The following is a 24,829-nucleotide window of genomic DNA, read 5'->3' as shown; positions in this document are numbered from 1 at the left end:
CAGCGACAGCTGTTGATTGAGGTGTTGCAGTATAGCACTTTTACTATTTTTACCTGTCAAAAGTGATTTATTATTTGCCGGTTTATTTACATATGAAGATATATAAACCTTGTAGTTCTCTTTCCGATATTTGAATGCGATGAAAAAACACAAAAGGAAGAAACAAAACGGAGGAGTCGGGGTTAATGAGAAAGGATTTCACACAAGAGGTAAGTGAAAACCGGCAGCTAATTCCTTCACCTTGATCCCATTCACGGGAAGCCCTTTAGACCAAACATTTAGTCATGTTAACATATCAGTGTATTGCTGTGTATTGTATTGTATCTGTGAAACCCGAAACCCCACCAGTCTTGGATGAAGCTAAATGTCATTTTAGGTCATGGCATTACTACAGCGAGTTGACAAACTGGATACTAAAGGCTGATTTATGGTTCCGCGTTACACCGACGCAGACCCTACGTAGCAACGCGCAACGTACCTACGCCGTTGGGTCTGCGTCGATTTAACGCGGAACCATAATTCAGGCTGAACGCCTCCTATTGTGTGCCTGCGTGGCAGCTGTCACAATCACAGCTTCATCTGACAGCCTTAACCCAGGCACACGGAAAACCAACATGATCCTTTTGTTATCTGGGTCAAAATTTTAATAATCCCATTCATCATTTAACACCTTTTTTTTAATTCAAGTTCAAGTTCTTCGAGAAATCTAGACATACACGTGTCATTTAAACAGCTTTGTGATCTATCATTTAGATTTTTTTTTAATTTTGATTTATTTTATTTTTGTACAAAACAAAACAAAGAATTTCATCCTTTAGCACTTGATAACTTAATTTACATGTGCAAAAAAGGAGTAGGAAGAAGTGTAAACTTATTTAATCCTACCCCCATTCACTAATCATTTAACCAGTATTTATAAATATTCACACACTGTACTCACACTGCTAAATAACAGTATTATTATTATTATTATTATTATTATTATTATTATTATTATTATTATTATTATTATATACTGTAATTATACATACATACATACATACATACATACATACATACATACATACATACATACATACATACATACATACATACATACATACATACATACATACATACATACATACATACATACATACATACATACACACACACACACATAGTTGAAATATTTCTATATATTTCTACACACATGCCCATATAAATATACTTATTTACACTATACTGTCTCTATTAACTGTATCTGCTCTATATCTATTTATATATCTACTTGCACACACACACACACACACACACACACACACACACACACACACACACACACACACACACACACACACACACACATATTTATTTTAATAATCCCATCCATAATTTAACACTTTTTTTTAAATTCATCAAGTTCTTCAAGAAATCCAGACATACACATGTCATTTAAACAGCTTTGTGATCTATCATTAATTTTATTAAAACTATCAATGGGTGGTTTAAAAAAATATTTTGGATTCAGAAGATGTATATGTGTTAAAACCCTTTATAGTTGTGCAACTATAAAGTTTGTTGACAGCCTTGCAAAATTCCAGACTTTAATTAGTCAGTCTCACCTTTAGAAACTTTAAATATGTACAGTTCATTTGAATCTTCTTTTTACATCTGTCTACATCTTTCCATTTTCCTTTTACTGTCTTCCACCTGTGCCTCAAAATCCCTTCTTTGTTTACTTTCCAATATATCTTTATTTTCCTGCTTTCCCTCTCTCACCCTTCCATTTCTGTCCCTCCTCTACAGAACCAGACTGTGGGAAGAAACAGAAGTTGGCAAACATCCATCAGGCTCTGATCAGGTCAAAATCATTTTTCCAGACAGTGTTTGGTTTTCTTTATACACAGGAAAATATTTGTTTAAGCTCTTCTAGCATTATTTTCATTCTAAGACTAGTCATTGTGATGTACCATTGAGTGTGACTGAACCATATGGAGTTGAAGTATTGTTTTTTTTTAGTGATGAAACTGAAGGAAATATAAAGATTTCAGCAGCGAGTGACACTCGGGGGTTGACATTTGCCTTGAAGACGCAGTGTCTTTATTCCTTAATAACTTTCCTGAAAATGTCCATATTTTTTAGAAACATGTAAAGTGACAGGCTTTATTTAAGTGTCCCCATTATCTTTAAAGGTAAGAGTTTGTCTTCCTGAGTGGGATACTTTTTCCTCTGTGCATTCAGTACGCTGTTCCACACTTTATGTGGCACGATTTTCACTCCATGCTGAAATAATTTCACTCCCGGAGACATATTTGCATGTACAAAAGAGGACTTATGTGTCAAGGATGACAACGTTAGTGTAAGGAGGTAGTTCCCACACAGTTCTTTGAAACACAGCTTTATTTATCCTGAAAAGTGATTCAATTTGAAGTAAGTGTATAATGTAAACCTGAATGCCTTTCTGTCTGATGGTGTAAAACAGTGAAAGCATTCATTGTGTATTTTACAATGATACTCTAAAACGCCCTGGACAGAGAGATGGAAGGATAGTTATTTACATTTGACTTAAATAACCTGTAATTCCCCAGTTAGAACTGACAAAGCCTTTTGAATAATGAGGAAACGTCTCAAGAACCAAGAGAAGAGGTCTATTTGCTTTCTTTTGAAGCTATTTTGGAAAACAGTATTGTTCTTAAATGGCCCTTTTGTGAGCACTGATTTGAATAATCTTTGAACATGTATAGTGAGATTTGAAAAATCCAGTGCGTCGAAGTCCCCCCTTCAAACGTGAGAAGGCTGGAGCAGTTTTGATCTGGAAGTGTTGAACAAATCGACTTTTGGCAGATGTCGGAGTCTTATTGAGAGCTACAAAGATTGTTTGTTGGGTAGTGACTCCTGCTAAAGGGTTGTACCAAAAACCATTAAATAATACACCATTGTTTTGTCCATTCACTTTCCTTTTTTTATTATTATGATTAAATATTCCATTGAATCAGAAATTCTGACTTGTTTTGAATTCAGGTATCTTGAGTTTTATGCATATGCTTTATGCTTTCTTTTAATTTTGTAGCGATCCAGTGGACATTGAGACCCTGAGGAGAGCTGCAGGCACTAAAGGAGGACTCCTCACTGATGAATTGAGGAGAAAAGTGTGGCCCAAATTACTAAATATAAATGTGTATGACCTGCCACACAAACCTGGTTAGTAGGCCATCATGAAAACTGGAGTTAGTAGATAACTGGGTGGTCGCTTTTAATACCAACTACATCATGCATTTTCTTACTTGTGTAAATAATACCAACCATAAATGCTTTTTTCTCTTTCTCATGCAGGTCGAGATGCACGAGAGAACCACAAGGACTACAACCAAGTGGTCCTGGATGTTAGAAGATCCATGAAGCGCTTCCCTAAAAGTAGCTATATAACTGTTTTTCTATGTGATGCCTAGTAAATATGAACACAGACCTTTTGCCATTCTGAGCTTTTCCCTCCTTTATTCTTTAAAAACAGAAATAAAAAAAAATCCACAGAACCAATCCCTCAAAAACATCACTAAATATTTTCCATTCTGCAGCAACATCAACTTTACCCTCAATATTGCCCAACTAAACAGAGATCCACTGCACTGATGCCGTCTAATGCTCAATTCATCCACTGATGTTTTGCTTATCTGAAGTTGCCCAAGCAGACAGGCCCAAGTCCTCGCTCCTCCAGCTCTTCTGGTGGTAATACGGAGGTATTCCCAAGCCAGTAGAGACGTGATCTCTTCATCATGTCTTCACTCTACCCTTCTTTTGGTTGGAAATGCTAAAAAAGCCTCCCAGAGAGGGAATTTCGGAGGCATCCTAGCCAAGTTCCTAAACCACCTCAGCTGACTCCTCTTGATGTGAAGGAGAAATGCAAGTGTCTCTCTTCTCCCTTTGAGCTTCTCACCCTGTCTCTCAGCAGAAATGGGTTCACACATTTCAGCTTCTTGCAGTTGCAATCTCATTCTTTCAGAAACTGCACAATAGATAGATAGATAGATAGATAGATAGATAGATAGATAGATAGATAGATAGATAGATAGATAGATAGATAGATAGATAGATAGATAGATGACTTTATTTATCCCCAAGGAGAAATTTCATAGTCATAGCAGTCCTGTATAAATAAAATAGAATAAAATACTGAGGTAGAAAAGGAAAAAAATGTAAATAAGATAAAAACACCGAATGGAACAAGGACACTTGAAAAACACAAGATAAATAGATGAGGTGCTGTGGCAAGAGTCAGAGTGCAAAGGTGCACTGCAAAAACTCAAAATCTTAACAAGAATATTTGTCTTATTTCTAGTTAAAATGTCTAATTTTTGTCAAAATATCATTACACTTAAAACAAGACTCATCACTGGAAAAAACAACAATTTTCACAATTTTCAAGTAGATTTTCACTTAAAATAAGTAGAAAAATCTGCCATTGGAACAATACTTTTTTGCTTGTAATGAGAAGATAAATCTTGTCCCACTGGCAGATTTTCTACTTATTTCAAGTGAAAATTTACTTGAAACAGGTGAAAATTGTCAAATATGTTATTTTTCTGGTAATGACTCTTGTTTTAACTGTAATGAGATTTTCTTTGACTAAAAATGAGACATTTTAACTAAAAATAAGACAAATATTCCTGGTAAGATTTTGAGTTTTTGCAGTGTGACAGGCAGATTTAGTCCAGGTGTGTGATTGTGGCTCTGACAGAGGTGTATCAGTTATAGAGTTTAATTACAGTAGGCAGGAAGGATTTCCTGTATCGTTCCTTAGAGCAGCGAGGATGGATGAGTCAGTTCTGAAGCTGCTCTTCAGCTGGTCCAGTGTTTTGTAGCGGGGGTGAGACGGGTTGTCCATGATGGGGAGTAGTTTTGCCAGCATCCTCTCCTCCACCACCTCTTCCAGGAAGACAAGTTTAGAGCCAACAACAGACTCTGCCTTCCTGATGAGTTTGTTCAGTCTGATGGCGTCCTTTTCCTTGAAGTCCGCCCCCCCGGATGCCGCAGTAAAGAAGATGGTGCTCGCCACAACAGACTGATAGATGATAGAACATCTGCAGCATCTTGTTGCAGACATGAAAGGACCTGAGCCTCCTCAGGAAGTAAAGCCGGCTCAGGCCCTTCTTGTAGACGGCCTCTGTGTTGGGGGACCAGTCCAGTTTATTATCTAGTATTGTCCAGTTAGTATGGTTACTCCAATCTCATGTTGCAGGGCAAAACATACAGATTTCTAGTCCACCCATTAGGATCACAGTCAGATGTTTTACTACATAATACTAATTACCTAACTTATACATTTAAAAAAAAATTCTCTCTTCACGCTGCAAAAACTCAAAATCTTAACAAGAATATTTATCTTATTTCTAGTTAACATGTCTCATTTTTAGTCATAAAAATCTCATTACACTTAAAACAAGACTCATCACTGGAAAAAACAACAATTTTCACCTGTTTCAAGTAGATTTTCACTTGAAATAAGTAGAAAAATCTGCCAGTGGAACAAGGTTTTTTTGCTTGTAATGAGAAGATAAATCTTGTCCCACTGGCAGATTTTTCTACTTATTTCAAGTGAAAATTTACGTTAAACAGGTGAAAATTGTCAAATAACAAGTTATTTTTATTTATTATTTATATATTTAAGTGTAATGAGATTTTTTTACTAAAAATGAGACATTTTAACTAGAAATAAGACAAATATTCCTGGTAAGATTTAGAGTTTTTGCAGTGCATAAATGGAGAATATGTGGAAATCATCCATAATTTCAAATTCCTGGGAATCCACATCTCCGCCAGCCTTACCTGGTCCACAAACACCACAGCTGCTGTAAAGAAGGCACATCAACCCCTGCACTGTCCTGAAAAAATACAACCTACATCAAAAAATACTGTTGACTTTCTACACCTCTGCTATCGAGAGCATCACCACATACATCACAGTCTGGTTTACGGGCTGTTCAGCTCTGACAAAAAGACCCTGGACAGGTCATTGGTTAAACATGAAAAATCATAGGCTGCTTCCTTCCCTCACTGCTGACACCCGTTATCTTGCCAGAGCAACAAATACCATAAAAGACTCCTCTCACCCCGGCCATCACCTCATTGAACTGCTGCTTTCAGGAAGGCGTTACAGGTCAATTAAGACATGCACAGACTATTATACAGTTTTTTTTTCAGTCTCTCAACAAACATACATAGTAACTGTACTGTTCTCCCCCAACGCCTTGCCAGGGTCAACAGTCAGATAACTCCTCTTCAAAGCAAACCACAGACAAGTTGTAATTCCTTTGAACTTTCATGGTTCATACGATGAAGTAGGGTGAAACTGGGAAAACAGAAAAGAATACAATCTATTTAGAAAATTGGACATTAAACAGAACAGTAACTCCATACATCCAGTGCAATATACTCCCTATAAGTGCAAATTCAAACTTAAGTTATTTATACCTTATTCATACTAGTGCAATAGTCACTTAACACTTTATCCTGCTCTCTGTAAAGTCCGTATCTTGTCTCTTCCTACATTATTGATATCGTGTTGTACAATGTGGCTTTGTCATGTGACTGTATGTTAGTCTCCTTGTCTTTTAAAATAATACTACTGGACTGGGCAGCTGTAATTTCATTGTGTCCTGATACAGTGACAAATAAAGGTATTTTTCTATCTTTATTTTATTTATTTATTTTTTTAGTGCAGCCTTGTTTAAAACTGGACATTGAGGCTGCAGACTAAGGCCCAGTCCCAATCCCCCCCCCTAGCCCTACTTTTCAGCCCTAACCCTAAATTTTGTGCGTTCCCGTGAGGCTAGTGGTGTCCCAATTCCTCTTTGCATGTAGGGTGAGTGGACATAACGAGGGGTAGTGGATATGAATCTAGCCCTTAAAAGCGAGGGATTTCAGATACTGACTCGCCGACTGAGGGCTAAAAAAAATTTCCCAGAATGCTTTACGTCATCATTTTCCGACTGAATCAAACAAAAAACCATGGCGGACATTTCTAATTTTCAGTGAATAAAATCAATATTTTGAGTTAGTTTCTGCATAAAAATGCATTTTGATTACACTTCTAGCGAGAAATATATATTTTACTTTCATAATATTCACTCAGTGAATGTACATGTACAGTGTTTGAACATTAGTAATGCGCTCTTCCCTTGTCGTCTCTCAGGTATGCCAGCGGCAGAGAGAGCGGTGCTGCAGGAGCAGCTGATCGACATCATACTGGAGGTATTGAAACGTAACCCTCAGCTTCACTACTACCAGGGCTACCACGACGTGGCCGTGACTCTGCTGCTGGTGGTCGGGGAGCGCATGGCCATCGGCATGCTGGACACGCTGTCCAACTATCACCTCAGGTTCTATGACTTTTCTTGACGACCAAAATAATTTTTGTTTGAATAATTCTCCGGCTAAAAATGTATTATTACTAATATTATTTTGTTAATTCATTTATTTAATGTTAGTCCTTCTCCTTTGGCTGTAGGGATTTCATGGATCCTACCATGGACAGTACCAAACACATTTTAAACTACCTGATGCCAATATTGGAACAGGTTGATACGGAACTACACGACTTCATGATCAGGTACAAAATAATATCATCATCAATATCACAAATGACTGGTACTATTTGGAGTACTCGCAACAGCCACTAGAGGACACTACAGTACTGACCTTTACCTGGAAGTTTCACAGGACAGAAGGGGCTGAGTGTTTTGTTGCTTAACTAAAGTGTACTAATTGAGGGCAGTTGTAATTTTAGATGGTTCAACAGTTGTTTGTGGAAAACATTAATCAACTTAATGAAGTCCAGTCGTGCAATCCACCAAAAAGAAAGGAAACAAAAATGCAATATATGCCCTGTAACAGTAACCCCCCCAATGTATTATTGTTATTGTGCTGACAATCTCCATATTTGTTAAAAGCATGTCTACGTGTCTCTACACATGAACAAAAACAGCAAAAGAAACAAGTTGTTGCGCTGACAGCTGGATAAATAGCACCCAACTTCAAAGTTTGGATCGCTGCTTTTAGTATTCACTTCCTCTTTGCCTTGCCAGCCTTCCTATCTATGTCCCTTTTACTCTCTTCCCTTCTCTTTTGCTTCCTTCACTTTTGTGTTTGGTCTTTTTTAAATTCTTCTTATTTCTCCATCCCTGTCATCACACATGCTCCTTGCCCTTTGTAGCCTCTTTGTACTCTTGCCCTTGTCGATCATTCTTACCGACTTTATTTCATCTGTCACTACCATCTTCAGACGCTCATCTGACTTCCCCCATATCAAATATTAATGAACAACTTCTCACTTTCTAATTTTATTGATACTTTGTCTTTATAAAGTCAAAATTAACTAACCCTTAAAAAATAATGGTAACCAGAAGAGTCATGTATGTTCATTGAAGATTGGGTTATGTCATTTACTTTTTTGTAAGATTATTTATTTCCTTGGTCTGGCATCTTTTACATGTGAAAAATTCCTGCGATATGGTATTCTTCTTGTTTATCATTGGTTTTAAATCCAAACTTACTAAAACCTAGAGCATATGATTGCAACTTTTCTGTGACAAAGTACCGGTCATAGATACTTTGTAAAAGTTGGCTGTTGCCATTGGGATTAGGATGATGAGCCAAACAGGAAGTCAAGTATCTGTGAAAGCTGCAGAATAAAAAACATGCAATATGCAATAAACGTCCATTCAAACCGTTTCAATTTGTTTTTCAATTTTTCAGAAGTCATCACAGTCATAAACTATTCAAGATTCACTCCTCATTTGTGCACTTGTTGTCCTTTTAGAAATACCTCTATCGTCCCATTGACTTTATTCCAAATTTCCAATATTACTCTCCAGCTCCACCCTTGTGACTCTGAGAAGACCAAGATGAAGAACTTTAGGCATAAAAATTGGAGCTCATAGACCAATACTTGAAATCGTAGTGTTTAAGTCCACTTCTTATCCATAATTGATAACAGCCAAAGCTTTGTAGTCTGGTTTCCTTTTTAGATAGGATCATGCCGCATGAAATTAACATTATCCAACTCTGAAGTTAACTTACAACTGGTAATTGGTAAGCTTGTAGGCAATTTTGAAATGCAATAACTAACTTTTCAAAAGAATGCAGATTTGAGGCGTATCAGCATTGCTTTCATTTTTTAGGCCCACAGGTAATGTGTGTACTTGACATAAAGTAGTCTTATAACGTGAAGTCAGGTCAAGCAACTCTTTGAGTGTTATGGGGACTGGGAGCTCCCAGCAGGACAACCAGCCTTTTATGGTCTTTTTCTCTCTTTGTACTTTTCCACCACATATACTAACACTGAAGTGACAGAACGGCCGGCTAGTGGGCAGTAGACAAGGGAAAGTCATATTGTGGTTTCCTTAGTGCATATCAGCTCCTCTAACCCTGAGCTCCACTGTAGCTCTATTGCTTTTAGATTTACATTTTAAGATGCTAAACTTGTGATCTGTTGTTTATATGACTGAGTTTTTACTTTTTTCTAAAGGATGTTAATTAATATTGGGTCTGCTAATGAGCTTATACATTAAACCAGTATCTGAACAGTTATGCACTGCAAAAACTCAAAATCTTACCAGGAATATTTGTCTTATTTCTAGGTAAAATGTCTCATTTTTAGTTAAACAATCTCATTAAACTTAAAACAAGAGTCATTACCAGAAAAATAACTTATTTGACAATTTTCACCTGTTTCAAGTAAAATTTCACTTGAAATAAAGTAGAAAAATCTGCCAGTGGGACAAGATTTATCTTCTCATTACAAGCAAAAAAATCTGACAGATTTTTCTACTTATTTTAAGTGAAAATCTACTTGAAACAGGTGAAAACTGTTGTTTTTTCCAGTGATGAATCTTGTTTTAAGTGTAATGAGATTTTCTTTGACTAAAAATGAGACATTTTAACTAGAAATAGTTTTTGCAGTGTGTCATCATCAATCACCATAAAATTGCAACATAAGATGTCTGCTGTTTGCATAGAAACATTTTTACAGAGAAAATGATAAAAAAAAAGGGTGCTTCCACGCAAGCACAGGGAGAACATGCAAACATGCCACACAGAACGATTCTCGCCGGGGCCAAGAGTTGAATCAGCAACCTTAAAGCAGCACAATGTAACTTTCAGCTTTTGTTGAGTGTGGCGGCTCCTTTGGACAAAAGCGGTAGTGCTTTACCAGTAGTGTGGAAGGGTTCCTACCATCCACCTCAAAGTTACATAGTGCCAGTGAAGGCGATACAGACCCCTCAGACCATGACAGAGGTTCATTAAACCTGTTGTAAGTTGATGTTCCATCACAAGGACTCTGGAAATATGATATTAAGGTGGAAAAGTTACATAGTGCTTTTTTTTTTTTTTTTGAAATTCTCTTTTTATTTAGAACAGCAGTATTCCAACTTACACATTTATGCATTTAATCTTTAAACTTAAATGATTCTGTCCCTACTACTGTCCCGACATTTTTTATGAACAGTAATTGAAAACACTAACAGAAAAATAAAAAATTAAAATTAAAAATAAAGAAAATAAAAAATAAAAACCAGGGAGCGCACCCATGTTTACAGTCATTACATCACATAAAAAAATAGTTCACATGAAATCGGATGTGATTGGTTTCACATACTCAGTCCATTTGGACCAGATCTTATAAAAGTTTTCTTTCTCAACCTTGAGGGAGAAAGAGATCTTCTCCATAACATAGATCTCGTAGATGATCCCAATCCAGTCGTCGATAGTGGGAGGTTCTACTTTTAACCATTTCCTTGTAAGACATTTCTTACTGGCTGCCAACAGTATAGTCAGCAGTTTTTTGTCTTTTCCATTCCACGTTTCGAACCTTATGTCTCCCAAAAATAACGTTTCACAATTCAAAGGCATGGTTACATTAAAAATATTCTCCACATGCATCTGTATCTCCTTCCAAAAAGGTCTTATAACTTGGCAGTCCCAAAAAATATGGAAGTGGTTAGCTCCTTGAGACCCACATAGTCTCCAACAGGCATCCCCGCTGCCCTGATATCGTTTTTGAATGGGTGTGATAAAAAATCTGGTAATACTTTTCCAACAGAACTCCCTCCAAGTATTTGACCCAGTTGAGATCCATTGTAGTTGGCATATTCTTTCCCAGCTTTCCTGTGTGATTATTACCCCTATTTCCTTTTCCCATTTGCTTTTTATATAATCTGTATCATCTTGTTTGGAAAGTTGTATGGTCTTATATAATTTGGAGATAATTTTATTACTTGATTCAGACTTAATTAATGATAAAAAGACCCCCATGAACCCTGATTCATCGATTCCTAACCCCTCTTTGATGTTTTTGTCAAAGTAGTGTCTCACTTGTAGGTATCTAAAGAAATCCTCTCTTCCCAGACCATGATCCTTTTGAAGGGTTTCAAAACTTTGAAATGCCCCCTTATGGACAAATGAATAATAGGTAGTTAGGTCTTTTGTAATCCATGCTTTAAATCTACTGTCAGTTTTATTTGGCGCAAAGTCTGTATCATAGGCACACCACCTCATTATTTTAGATGTGTTTTGTGCTCTGGAAATTTGAACTATTTCCTTCCAGGACATGAGGATGGTGCTTGTCAAAGAGTCTTCTGGAATGTCCAGCTCTCTTTGGAGTTTGTAGTCACTTAGTAAAGCTGTTATTGGGATTCCCCTTATCATCGTTCCTTCTATTTCCTTCCAGGCTGCAGTGTATGTTGGTGAGCAAAGACAGATTAAAGGTCTAAGTTGGGCTGCATGATAGTAATCCTGCAAGCAGGGAAGACCCATTCCCCCCTTTTCTTTTCTTAATTGCAGCGTTTTAAATTTGATTCTGGCCCTTTTCCCTTGCCACAGATATCTCGCTATTAGTCTGTCCCATTCTAGAAACTGCTTAGCTGGTATTTTAACTGGCAGACACTGAAAAAGGTACAACATCCTTGGTAGAATGTTCATCCTGATTGATTCTATCCGGGAGCTTAAACTTAAAAAGGGAATAACATTCCATCTTTGTAAATCTGTTTTAATTTTTGAATTAAGTATGTCGTAGTTGATGCTATATAATCTTGTTAAATGTTAAAGGTAACAAAACACCCAAGTATTTAATGGACTCAGTGTCCCATTTCCAATTATATTTGGTTTTAATTGAGGCTGGGGGATCATAGTTAAACGTCAATACTTGGGTCTTTTTGATGTTAATTTTATAACCCGAAACCAAACCATATTCCTCTAGCAATTTCATCAGTTTTGGGAGCGTCTGAGTGGGCTGTGTTATGCTTATTAACAAATCATCAGCAAATAGGGCCAGTTTTTGCTCTCCAGATGTCATTGTTACTCCCTTTATATCGGTCCTCTGCCTAATTAATTGACTCATGGGTTCTATAAATAAGGCGAAGAGGAGCGGCGACATACAACACCCTTGTCTTGTTCCTCTCTCCAGAATGAATGTACTGGTTAGGTTTCCATTGAGTTTAATTCTAGCTGTTGGTTTGTTATAAAGTTCTGCAAGAGTGTCAATTATAGTTGTATGGAAGCCAAATTTTGCAAGGACCTTATAGAGAAATGACCAAATGACTGAGTCAAAAGCCTTCTGAGCGTCCAAACTCAATAACATTGTCTCCTGTCCTTGTTGTGCGATTTGTCTCATAACATGCAGTGTCTTCCTGATGTTATCTTGTGTCTGTCTTTGTCTGACAAAGCCGGTTTGGTCATTATGTATTAATTCTGGTAATATCAATTCTATTCGCTTAGACAGTATGGAGGTGAATAATTTATAGTCGTTGTTTAGGAGACTTACAGGACGGTAATTCCCACAATCTAATTTGTCTTTCCCTTCCTTAGGTATGACCGAGATCATTGCCTCCCTCCACGACGGAGGGGCATTTTTATTTTCCAACACCCAATTGAATGTTTGTAATAATATTGGAATTAATTGATCCTGCATTGTTTTATACCATTCCGTGGGAAAGCCATCTGTCCCCGGAGACTTCCCCCCTTTCATTCTACTAATTGCCGACTGGATTTCTTCTTTTGTTATTTTTGATATTAATTTTTCATTTTGTTCATCTGTGATCTTTGGAAGCTTTATCTGGGTCAGTAAGGCATCGATCTGACTGTCATTGCCCTTCTGCGGTTGTGAATATAATGATTTATAATAGATTTGGAAACATTGTTGTATTCTCTCTGGATTTGTTTCTATTTCATTCGTTTCTGAGTTTCTTAGTTTATGTATAGTTCTGTCCGCCTGCTGTTTTCTTAACCTATATGATAAAAGTTTCAGTGATTTCCCACCCGTCTCATAGTATCGTTGTTTCGTAAAAAGAAGCTTTTTTTGAATTTCCTGCGTATTTATTTCATCGATTTCTTTTTTCAACTTATTTATCTCACATTTGTCATCGTCTTTGAGAGATTTTGCATGTTCTTTCTGTAGTCTCTTCAAGTCTTCTTCTAATGTTTTGAGTTTTTGTTCTCTAATTCTCTTCTCGTATGAGGAGATGGCTATTATTTTGCCCCTCAGCACCGCTTTTAATGCATCCCAGAGAATGGGCGGGGTCACTTCTCCATTATCATTATTTTCCAAATACAGATTAATTTCGGTTTTTAGTTTATCTTTAATACACGGTTTATTCAAAATGTTTGAGTTCAGTCTCCAAAGAGTGGATCTCTTAGTATTATTCAAATGTGTTCTCATAGTAACAGGGCCATGATCTGAGATAGTAGTGGGTCCTATTTCACAATTGTCCACCCTAAAAAGATCTCCTTTAAGCATAAACAGGTAGTCGATGCGTGAGTAAACATTGTGTGCGTATGAGTAGTGTGAGTAGTCACGGCTCGTCGGATTTATCTCTCTCCACACGTCCACAATCCCCACTTCACGCATCCAAATATTGAATCTTTTGCTAATATTTTTTGCGTCAGATTTCCCGTTTGATGAGTCTATTTTTGGATTCAATCGGATGTTAAAGTCTCCCCCACATATTAAGATTCCTTGACTTTTTGTTGTCATCAAATCCACCACATGCTTATAAAATGACCAGTCGCTTCCCGGTGGCACATACACATTAAAAAGACTTATCAAAACACCATCTATTCTCCCTGTAACCATGACAAATCTACCCTCTTTATCCTTATGCTCTGATATGTGTTCATAATTTACAGTATTGGATATCAGAGTCGCCTCCCCGACCCATGAGAAGAAAAGTAAACATGTTTAAATCCTGATTTATTCAATTTAGCATGTTCGGAGTCGTCGAGGTGCGTCTCCTGCAAGAGAGCTACTTGGATTTTATCTTTCTTCAGTTTTGATAAGATCTTTCCCCTTTTGACTGGATTGAGTACTCCATTTATATTAAATGATGTTATTTTTAAAGACCTATTTTGCATCTATGTAATGTCCCCCTCCCTCCCTCCCATAAACCTGGTGCGCTTCCCTCTCCCTGCGAGAACCGGCAGGGGATGAACAATTAACATATTAAAAAACAACAAACTGAACTGAACTTGTCCATGTGACTCCCTATGTAGGGGTCTGTTAACCTGACCCTGTTGGGCCCCCCGAGGAGGCTCCGAAGGGAAAGTCTCCCTCCTCAGTCCGGAGGAAGAGGCCCTTGTCCGCATCCGTCCGAGAGAAAAAAAAAGAAAAAAAAAAATAGGTTGGCCCCGTGAGAACCAGTCTATTCAATGGTGAAAATCCACCACTTGGTACAGTCGCAATATATTCCAAGAGATCTCACCAACGTTAATCCGTCATCTTCAGGCCGTGGGTTAATCCTTAGGTCCCGGAGGAGGACGGTGCTGTTCTCCTGAAGGCCCGCAGCTTCTCCTTGTAACTCTGCTCCTGCTCCGCTGCGCCTTTCTTTGATCTCCGCTCCGCTCTGCTCCAGGTCATCCGCTGCAGCCGCTCCATCAGCGTCTCCGGGGTTGTGGTGGCTGTCACGGAGTATCCTCTCCTCACTAGATCCTTTGCAGCTTCTTCCACCGTCTCGTAGGTTCTGGTTCCATCGTCGTGTCTCACGCGCAGCCTGGCCGGGAAGAGGGTCTGGAATTGAACCTTTTTTTCTTTCAACACTCTGCGGATCTCTGTGTAATCCCTTCGTCTCTTGAGTATTAAAGGTGGATAATCGTGATCCAAGTTTATATGACTTTCTTGCCAGTCAAACCCCTTCCTCTGCCAAGCCTTGCGGAGTAATGAGTCCTTTGTTTTAAAGCTTAGAAACTTTATCACTATGGAGCGGGGCGGCGCGCCCGCCGGCGGCTGCGGTCCCAGGGACCGGTGCGCCCTCTCGATCTGCAGGTCGGTGTCGGCAGGTAGTTCGAGACCTTCACGGAGTAGTTTATCCACAAACACGGCCATCGTGGCCGAATCCTTCTCGGATCCCTCCGGGACCCCATAGATCCTTATGTTCTCACGTCTGGAGCGACTTTCCAAATCCAGCAACTTGTCCTCCAGTTTGGTATGCAGCGTCAGCATAGCTGTGACAACTTCTTCTGTGTTCTGGATCCTTTCTTCTGCTTTCTCAATTCGGCTTTCCACCTCATCCAACCTGGTATTCACCTTTACAATTTCTTCTCTTATTGTCTCCAATTGTTCTTTGTTTTCTTGGCGAAACCCTCTTATTTCTTGCAGAATTGATTCCAAGTCAGCCATTTCTCCGCCCGACCACGTTCTTGGTTAGCTTGAATCCGTTAGCTAATTGCTGCTGCGTTCCGTCTTTCTCCCTCACCTGCCTTCAGACGACGTTTACTGCTCCAAGTGGGGATATAATATTCCCCCTCCCTTTTGTACACGTTTCAAGGGATGATTTAGTTGGTTTGCATGGGGATATTTCTCTAATTTCTCTGGTTCAACCGGGAGCCCTCACACTATGCGGCCATCCTGATGGTGTTCCGACCGGAAGTCCACATAGTGCTTTTTTAACCCAACCACCTAACCATTCATTCATTTCAACAGCCAAAAAGTTCTTAAGGTCTGTGTGTACCTTATTAGTGCCATACATTTTTTGCTGTTTAAAACTGGAATGGCTGCAATGAAACAAAGGGAAAAATGTAAAGTGGTCTGAATACTTTCACTGTATATATGGAAATAGATTTGAGAGAGGTAGAATTAAACATTTGATATCAAAATACAAAAACACAGACATAAATGTACTTCTTTCAGTATTAGTCAATTACTTGCATCCTCTCTTTTTGCATTTGCCTTTTCTATTCAGAGCGGAGGTTGGAACCATCTTTGCACTTTCCTGGCTCATCACATGGTACGGCCACGTCCTGTCAGAGTTCAAACACACTCTGAGACTTTACGACTTCTTCTTGGCTTCCCACCCGCTGATGCCCATCTACCTCGCTGCTACGGTGAGAGAGCCGCCAAATGAGTCAGCAACACTTCTGTTTTTTTTTTCTTAGTAATCCAGGACACATGAATTGCTGTCGCCACACACTGATGCTCCCAGTGAAGGCACTTCAAGTCACCAGACTAGGCAATTAGATGCCTCCTAATTAACAGAGAAAGGGGAGAATCGATGAAGAGATAAAAGTGGAAAGAGAGAGAAAATGAAAGAACAAAGAGAACTGACTGATGTGAGAAGGACATTGATGTTCAGACCGTCTTGGTCCTCTGAAAAAGTCTTGTATCACCTCGCTGCTCACATCGACTGCTCTGGGCTTCTTATCGTCAACATGAATGTGAAAGTGCTTGTGAGAATAATTACATTTGGATTTATATATTCATTCCTTTGTTCTTTAGGGGTCTATTTGTGTAAAGAGTTTGTGCATGTTTATTAGTGTATTGAATTGAGCAAATTCTGTTTGCCGTTGATGGTGTGTGTGTGTTTGTATGTGTGTGTGTGTGTGTGTGTGTGTGTGTAGGGGGTGGGAAGAGGGAGGGCTCTGTTTGAAGTGTGTGAAACAACAAAGCAGAAGTAGTTCATGTTTCCTCCAAGGCTGAGTTCAGCTCACAGCATGGTGCTCCAGCTCTTCATCTGCTCATTTCACTGCTTTGCTTTTTCTGCCTCACTATTAGCATCGAGACCAACTGGCACACTGCCGGAGTAATGCAATCCTTTCAAAGTTAACCCCCCCCCCTCCTCCCCCACGTCCTCTTCAGATTGTGTTGTACAGAGAGAAGGAGGTGAAGCAGACGGAGTGCGACATGGCCATGGTGCACCATCTCCTCTCTAAAATCCCTCAGGACCTCCCGTATGAAGTTCTGATTGAGCAGGCGCAGGAGCTGTTCGGCCAGTTCCCTCCATCATTACTGGCTAAACGGGCAGCGCTGCAGTCCCGCAAGAGGTGAGAGCAGAGCGGTCCAAACTAAAATGGTTCATGTGCCGACACTGCTTAAAAGAAAGTTATGATTGTGTTGTGGATTTATCTAAGGCTACAATTCAGATCCATCAGATGAAGGGGCGAGGCTAATTTGCACCAATTATGGTCAAGGACTCAATTCCGAGTCTGATGACACCACCCACGACTCTCTATGTCAAACCATTCAAAAGTTATGGCAGAAAGTAGGGACTATCAAATATGGACCAATCAGATGAAGGGGGGACGCGCTTTTTGGCATCTAGTGTCGCCACGGTAACACTTTTGAAAGAGAAAAGTAATGCCCGTCGTCGCAGGATAGAGACATTGATGTATAACACACCTGGGTGCACGTTACGGTTCGGGCCGTATTAACTGCCGAAGAAATGGCATAAATTGCGCCAAAATTACACGATTAATTCAAGATGGCCGACTTCCTGTTTGGTTTCGGCCATGGCGCCAAGAGACTTTAAGTCAGCCATGATACAGGTGTGTACTGATTTCCGTGCATGTACGTCAAACCAAATTGTGGGGCTTGAGGCACAAAGTTTTCTAGGGGGCGCTGTTGAGCCATTTTGCCACGCCCATTAATGCAACCTTTAAATATCAAATTTTTCGCCAGGCCTGGCTTGCATGCAAAATTTGGTGACTTTTGGGGCACGTTTAGGGGGAAAAAAGGCCCTACTTTCGTCAGAAAAAGAAAGAAAGAAAGAAAGAAAGAAAGAAAGAAAGAAAGAAAGAAAGAAAGAAAGAAAGAAAGAAAGAAAGAAAGAAAGAAAGAAAGAAAGAAAGAAAGAAAGACAGACTCCTACAGATACAATAATACTGATTATACTTATTTAAGAAGCTATGAAAGGTTAATTCTTGTTAGAGGAACTATTAATCAGAATGAATGTGTTTTATTGTATGAAATAATGGGTCAAACCTGACAACAATTCTAACTTTAGTGTTAAAAGCAGGTTAACTCAAGGCAGGCTTCTGCAGTTCCTCCTGTAACCAGAGGGGGGCGCTCTAAAAGCACATCTTGGTTCCATGATATGGTGCTGGTAAAATACAATGGTCATTTGATGTTTGTGTACAATTTTATTAAAAAAATGTTTTGCGCATTATTGTGTGTGAACCCTTTACAGGCACAATCAAACACTCTGTGTATCCACAGCAATCAGTCTTTTTTCTGCCAGCCAGTGTCCTTCAGTGACGCTCGTAGTCATAGTTTATGGCCCGAAGTGGCACAAGGCCTTGACTGACACACTGAGAGATACTTATGTCCTGCACGTACATTAGCTTCCTGTACACAAGAACCACTGACTTAGCACTTCTCTTAAATTATCTCCCGTCCTCTTCCTCACCTGTCCTTATTCATCACTTAACCTGTCAGTCCATCTTCTCACGTCTCTCTCAATATTCATGCGTTACCTTAGACCCAACTCCGTTTCTCTCCATCGATGGCTAACTCTTCCCTTCCATCCCTTTTTCTCGTCTGTTTCCTTTCTCCAGTCTCTCCATCAGCACCTTCCAGGCGTTCCAGCTCTCCACCTTCCACCAGAGGCCAGACACCGTTCTCCAACGCCTCACCAGGGCTCAGGGCTCCACCACCTCCAGACACGGTAAAAATAGTGGCTGTAATCTTATTACTAACTCTGTAGGTTGACTTCCCTGATGCAGAGTGCAGACACACTTGTAGACGAGTGAAGGGTAAGTGCACGCTCGTGGCTAAATGGGTAAGAATGAATATTGACTGAAATATCCTGCTGAATTTGTTCGGATCCTCCTCCTTCCTGATATTTTTGCTGCTCCCTGTGGATACACAAGACAACAGTAATTACTACTCCCTTTGTGTCAATAAATAAGAAGTAAACAAATGTTGTAGCACACTCATCACAACAGTCGAGGACAAATGTAAACATGCCATCATGGGAAAAGCAGATTCATTATTCTCATAGGTTTTGTTGGAAAACGTTTTGAAGAACAGCAATTTAAGACACATTGTCTGTGATGTACATGTATTTAAAAATGCAATGTCGCATTCCCTTTAGGCCAAACAGTGCTATAGTAAAACTGGTGAGTAAAATATCCTGCAGTGTCATCAAAATGCGGTCAGGAGTAAAATGAAGAGCATCTTAGACTGATCTGTGAAACTGCCTGATTTGACTGTGACAAACTAAATTTGTGTTATCAAGTTCGACACAGATTTTAAACCTAGACTTTATGATCAGTGTTTAAGAGTAATAGTCAGAGTATTTTTATGCAGTAAAGTATCAATGAACTGCAGTTTTTAATTTATTAATTAGTTTTCAAATAATAGCTGGCTATCTTTAACGCATTAAAAGCACAGTAAAGTTTTAAAATATACATTTTCTTCTGTTTTTATATTGTAATTTCATACAAGTTTGGCTGCCTTTATCTGAGAAGAGTCTTTGTATAACAAGCCAGACTTCTAAAAGAAATCCATGACCTTTTAAACTCATGCACAGTTATCATCTCTTAGCATAATAATGATAAACACAATAAGGATGCTGAATAAAAAAACAAACAATAATGAAGATATAAGGATTGCACATAGCAGGTAAATATGAAAGTGAAAACCAGCATTAATTCAGCTCCCCAGTAAATGTCCTTGAAGGTTACAGCATTCATTTTCTACTGTTGAAATTTATTTGCGTGGTCTTTAAGAACAGACAAATGAAATTAATTTGATTTCTCTTAAAGATTAATCTAGTTTTCAGTCTGCTTTCACTGTAAAAAAAAAAAAAAAAAAAAAAAGGATAAATATACATCTAATACAACTTCCAAGCCTTTCTGGGAAAGAAAGGATTTTGATAAAAAAAAAACTCAGTTAGCAAAATAAATGCAATCTTAAAAATCAATGGTTGACTTTTCCTAAATAGTTTTTTGAATGTTAGTGGTTTAAACAGTTTTCTGTTCTCATGAGTGGAAAAGGAGGATGGAGCTGCAACTGGTACTTGATGGTTAATGGACTATGACATGTTGCTTCCTTCTCGTCTTTACCTTTTAGGTGTTTTTGACATTTTTTAATTCCCTGATTTGAGTTCAGCCCTATAAATCCTATCCATTTCCTCATAACCCTGCTGCAGTCCAGTTTTCAGCACTGAATGGATGTGACCTCTCCAAGTGACCATCTCACCTCTCCCACTTGTTCTGTTTTATTTCATTTCATCTTAAAGACGCTCAGCACGGGGGCCTGGAAGCAGCCGTGAGTGAGGGCCAGGGCCAGATGTGGGGGAGGGGGAACCGGATGGTAAAAATGGCGGTGTGGGGGCTTTCTGCCACGCTCGGGGCCGCCGTGTTCGCCGTGGCTCAGACCGCCATGGACTGGGGGCCCGACGTCTTACTGCAGCTGTTCTGACGCGGCGGAGGGGAAACCAACTGTTTGACACTCGCACACGATCAAACAAGATGTCAGCGTACAGTCATTCCATGTCACGGTGAATCAACTGGCACACCCACGTCTACACAAAACTACACTTTAGAGACTTGAAGATCATCTCGCCTGCAGACATGATGATAAAAAAGCTAGAAGGATCCCGGTGCCAAACGATTTGTTTCTACCAAATATGTCTCATAATTTGTGTGCACGGGTATGAGCATATGTATGTTTATAAATGAGTGGCCGAAGCCGTCCTCAAAGAGTCTCAGAAGCCTATGGGGTCATTTAATAGTACTCGTTTTCATAAAATCCACAGAAAGAGGACAATATTAGGTTTTTAAAGAAACCAACAAATAAAAATAGGCCACAAGATGACACAAAATTAACACAGAGGTTTAGAAAGAGACCAAAAATGGAAGAAAGACTAATCTTTGTGTCTTGCTCCTGTGCTGTGGGAATCTATGCAAACACATCTCGCTTTGTCAGGCTGTTGCTTGAAATGCTCCTTTCGTCGTACGGTTTTACGTGTTTTCTGTTTCTGGTTGGCTGATTATTTTCCTGATAAGATTTTTATTTATTAATTTTTTATTTTTTTTTGACTGTCATGCTTGTTTTCATGCATTTCAGTTTAAAGGAGTTTCAGTGTGTTTGTTGGATCAGCAGTCATATCTAAAAGCCAAAAGTGCCTGCAGCCAGCATGATGACACAAGAATACAAATTATTAAAGAGTGGTGTTTTCTGCTGAAAGCTTTTCGTTATGAGTGAAGGAGAGCGGGGGAGAGAAACGGGGGAGTGATAGAAGCAGAAATCTTTGCCTGTGAGCCTTGTATTAATTGCTTCACTTCAGGTGTCAGCAGATCACATTTAGACTTTAGCTCGACACACAAAACCAACACTTACTGGCCCAAAATGTGATTATTGCACACAGTTGGCATGCAGCATCCACTTCAAGCAGAAAAGCTGATGGGGTTACATTGTGCTGGAGATATTGAAAGACATTTGGATTTGGTAGTTTTTTTTTATTTTTTTTGAATAAACATACATGTATATGTATTTTCTGCAGCAGTTTTTAGCCTTCGTGGCCTCCCACTGCTGAATGAATTTTGGGAAGACACCAGTACTTGTAGGTTCTTAAAATATTTAGTAGGTTTGGGCCGACATCCACCCTGAACTTCCATCAACAGAACTCCAGCACCTGGACTCCTCAACATCATGTTTTAGCCTTTTACACTTTTGAGGGTTAAACAGTTTTTTTTGTTTTGTTTTAAAGTCATCATTAACGAAATAATATACATTTTGTATTTTATAAAAGAAGAAAATGTTTTCTCCCCCAACTGACTTCAATTAAATTCAACCTTACTGTTGGTAAAACAGTAATAACTAAACGTAATCAGAACTTTGTAACTTACAAAGTGAAATATTAATAATAGAACCTGTTCCAACGTGAGCTCCACCCAGATACAGAGGGTGTTTTCTAAACAGCAATGCATGCTCAGGGTGTAGATCTATACTCTGAAATATTTATCAGGCTTCTCTAGCACGGAGCTAAGCTGCTGCTGCTGCTGCTGCTGTTAACACAGGAATCACACAGGAATCACATGGCTCTCCCGCTGCTCATCAGGTAGACACGTGTTTACGCAGGTCATTGGGCAGTCTGCCCTGTTGATTTCTAAAGCTTTGCAGCTCATCAAAATAGTGTGCAAAATAGAAAAAAATACAAACGGACAGTTAAGGATGCATTTTTAACCTGAGGGTCTCATATCTGCCTCAAGTTGCCAACCTTTTCATTCATGGTTTCTTTATTTAATATCAGTAACTCAGTTGATGGTTACCTGCTGCCTGACTGAAGGATTTCTGCAAGCATGTTCTGAAGTAAATCGTTTGAATGTGTGTTTCTGTGAGACAGGAAAAATGCACCTTGTAGTGATTGGCCAGTTTATTTATTTTAAATTTTTTTGACAAAATGTTTTGCTTATTTAATATTTAAGTGCTCCTGTTGTCTCTATTAGTATTATTATTCTTTTAGTGGACACAATCAATTGGCTGTTTATTCATATATTCTATTATATAATTATGCTATGAATGTCTTTTTAAAATGTGTAACGCTGATTTTTGTTGTGCAATAAGCAGCAACCTCAAGGTTTATTTTTGGGATGCATTTTGATATCAGTGCATCATCGGTGTCTGATCAAGGCTTTAAAATGAAATTTTGAATATTTGCAAAAATCCTGTGCTGTACTGTTAAGCTTTAATTAAACTTTACATGAATTAAATATGCTTTACATTTAGACGTGTGTACTTCCCTTTTTTATGCAGAATAATCTGTTGTTTTGGCTTGTTATATCTATAGGCCATGTTTATTTTAATCAGTGTCGTCTGGATATATTAGAAAGCATTATCTGCTCTTGGCTCTCAAGCAAAGTATGTGTCATATTAAACTACGTAAACTTTAAAGAAGTTTATCTGAGATGAAACTTGGTGCCTCATACTTTCAAAATCCCTAATATAGTCAAATGTTTATAAAATACTATACTGTACCTGGTTAGTTGCTATTATACAGGCGAGGAGTTTAAGCTTTAGTTTGACATTTGAGGAGAGAAAATTGCTTTAATGCTCATAGTGAGATGGGACTCTGTAGTCCATAGCCGCTTGGTTTAGTAGGAAACCATGAAATTCAATTCAATTTTATTTATATAGCGTCTATTACAACAGAAGTTGTCTCTAGGTGCTTTCCAGAGACCCAGAACATGACCCCCAGAGCAATTATTACATAAACATTAAAGCTGCATGCAGCGATGAAAGGGCCCCCCCACTCCCACGGGTTCCTCCCACATTCCTAGGTCAATAATGCTATAAAAAGTGCCTTTGCTGTTCACATAAAACTCAACTTATCATCATAAGCATATCAGAAATTACACCATTCACAACTCTCTATGTCAAACCATTCAAAAATTATGGTAGAGAATAGGAACTATCAAATATTGACCAATCAGAAGAAGGGGCGGGGCTAACTTGCACCAATTATGGTCAAGGACTCAAAACCGAGTCAGATGACACCACCCACATGTCTTTATGTCAAACCATTCAAAAGTTATGGCAGAAAGTAGGAACTATCAAACCAACCAGCCAGATGAAGGGTGGGCACGCTTTTTGGCGTCTATCGTCACCACAGTAAGGCTTTTGACTAAGAAAAGCTATGCGCGTCGCAGGATGGAGACGCACATTTTGATGTATAACACACCTGGGTGCACGTTTTTGGTTCGGGCCATATTAACGACTGAAGAAATTGCATAAATTGCGCCAAAATTACACGATTAATTCAAAATGGCCGACTTCCTGTTCGGTTTCGGCTATGGCGCCAAGAGACTTTTCTTTAAGTTGCGACATGATACAGGTGTGTACTGATTTTCGTGCATGTACTTCAAACCGTATTGTGGGGCTTGAGGCACAAAGTTTTCTAGGGGGCGCTGTTGAGCGATTAGGCCACGCCCATGAATGCAAACCATTAAATATCAAATTTTTCGCCAGGCCTGGCTTGTGTGGAAATTTTGGTGACTTTTGGGGCACGTTTAGGGGGGCAAAAAGGTCCTCATTTCGTCGGAAGAAAAACAAGGATAAAAACGAGAAAAATTCCTACAGTTACAATAGGGCCTTCGCACTGTAAGTGCTCGGGCCCTAATAACATAAACAATGGCAGGTAAAAACTCCCCTAGTGGGAGAAAAATCTTAAGCCAAACAGTGGCAAGGAAAACTCCCCTTAAAGCTTGAGTTATGGTTCTGCGTCAAATCGACGCCGTGCACACGCCGTCACTGTGACGCCGTCGTGAATCCTTCGGACTTCTCCGTCACTCCATTTCTCCGCGGTGCAGTACCCCCCATGACCGCTAGTTCGCGATCTTTTCCTGAATGGTTTATCCGACTTTTTCCGGTCACAGTGAATCAAAGAGATAAGGACAACTATTGTGCAAAAAACCAAAACAAAAAAAATCACACATACACGAAGAAAAGAGCGCTGAAAGTTCACAACTGCTTCAAACCGGAAACCGGAAATGCGTTGCTACCAAGCGAACCAATCACAGCCCTCTCCGTCTGCGTGTGGTCTGCGTCGCCTCGACGCGTTGTTACAATTTTCGGGAGATGCGC

At 39.1% G+C, this 24,829-nt stretch overlaps 1 protein-coding gene across 1 annotated transcript; it reads left to right on the top strand.

Annotated features, from left to right (window-relative positions):
* On the top strand, positions 1-23,095 carry zgc:63863 (uncharacterized protein LOC393372 homolog). Its single transcript, XM_061742376.1, has 10 exons — positions 1-209; positions 1,789-1,843; positions 3,053-3,183; positions 3,316-3,396; positions 7,172-7,358; positions 7,487-7,588; positions 16,209-16,350; positions 17,102-17,286; positions 18,796-18,905; positions 20,484-23,095. The coding sequence occupies exons 1-10, from the start codon at positions 140-142 to the stop codon at positions 20,663-20,665; spliced, it is 1,245 nt and encodes a 414-aa protein (XP_061598360.1). The 5' UTR covers positions 1-139; the 3' UTR covers positions 20,666-23,095.
* Positions 23,096-24,829: the final 1,734 nt, after the last annotated feature.

The sequence above is a fragment of the Cololabis saira genome, chromosome 15, assembly GCF_033807715.1.
Source record: "Cololabis saira isolate AMF1-May2022 chromosome 15, fColSai1.1, whole genome shotgun sequence".
NCBI lineage: Eukaryota > Metazoa > Chordata > Actinopteri > Beloniformes > Belonidae > Cololabis > Cololabis saira.
Note: the sequence above shows the minus strand (reverse complement) of the source record. Positions and strands in the feature narration are given on the sequence as shown.

Excerpts from the sequence above, each read along its gene's own strand:
- zgc:63863 (XM_061742376.1), top strand. The coding sequence starts at position 140 with ATGAAAAAACACAAAAGGAAGAAACAAAACGGAGGAGTCGGGGTTAAT. Across the intron at positions 3,397-7,171 it reads CATGAAGCGCTTCCCTAAAA|GTATGCCAGCGGCAGAGAGA; the intron begins GTAGCTATATAA and ends GTCGTCTCTCAG. Across the intron at positions 16,351-17,101 it reads CCATCTACCTCGCTGCTACG|ATTGTGTTGTACAGAGAGAA; the intron begins GTGAGAGAGCCG and ends CGTCCTCTTCAG.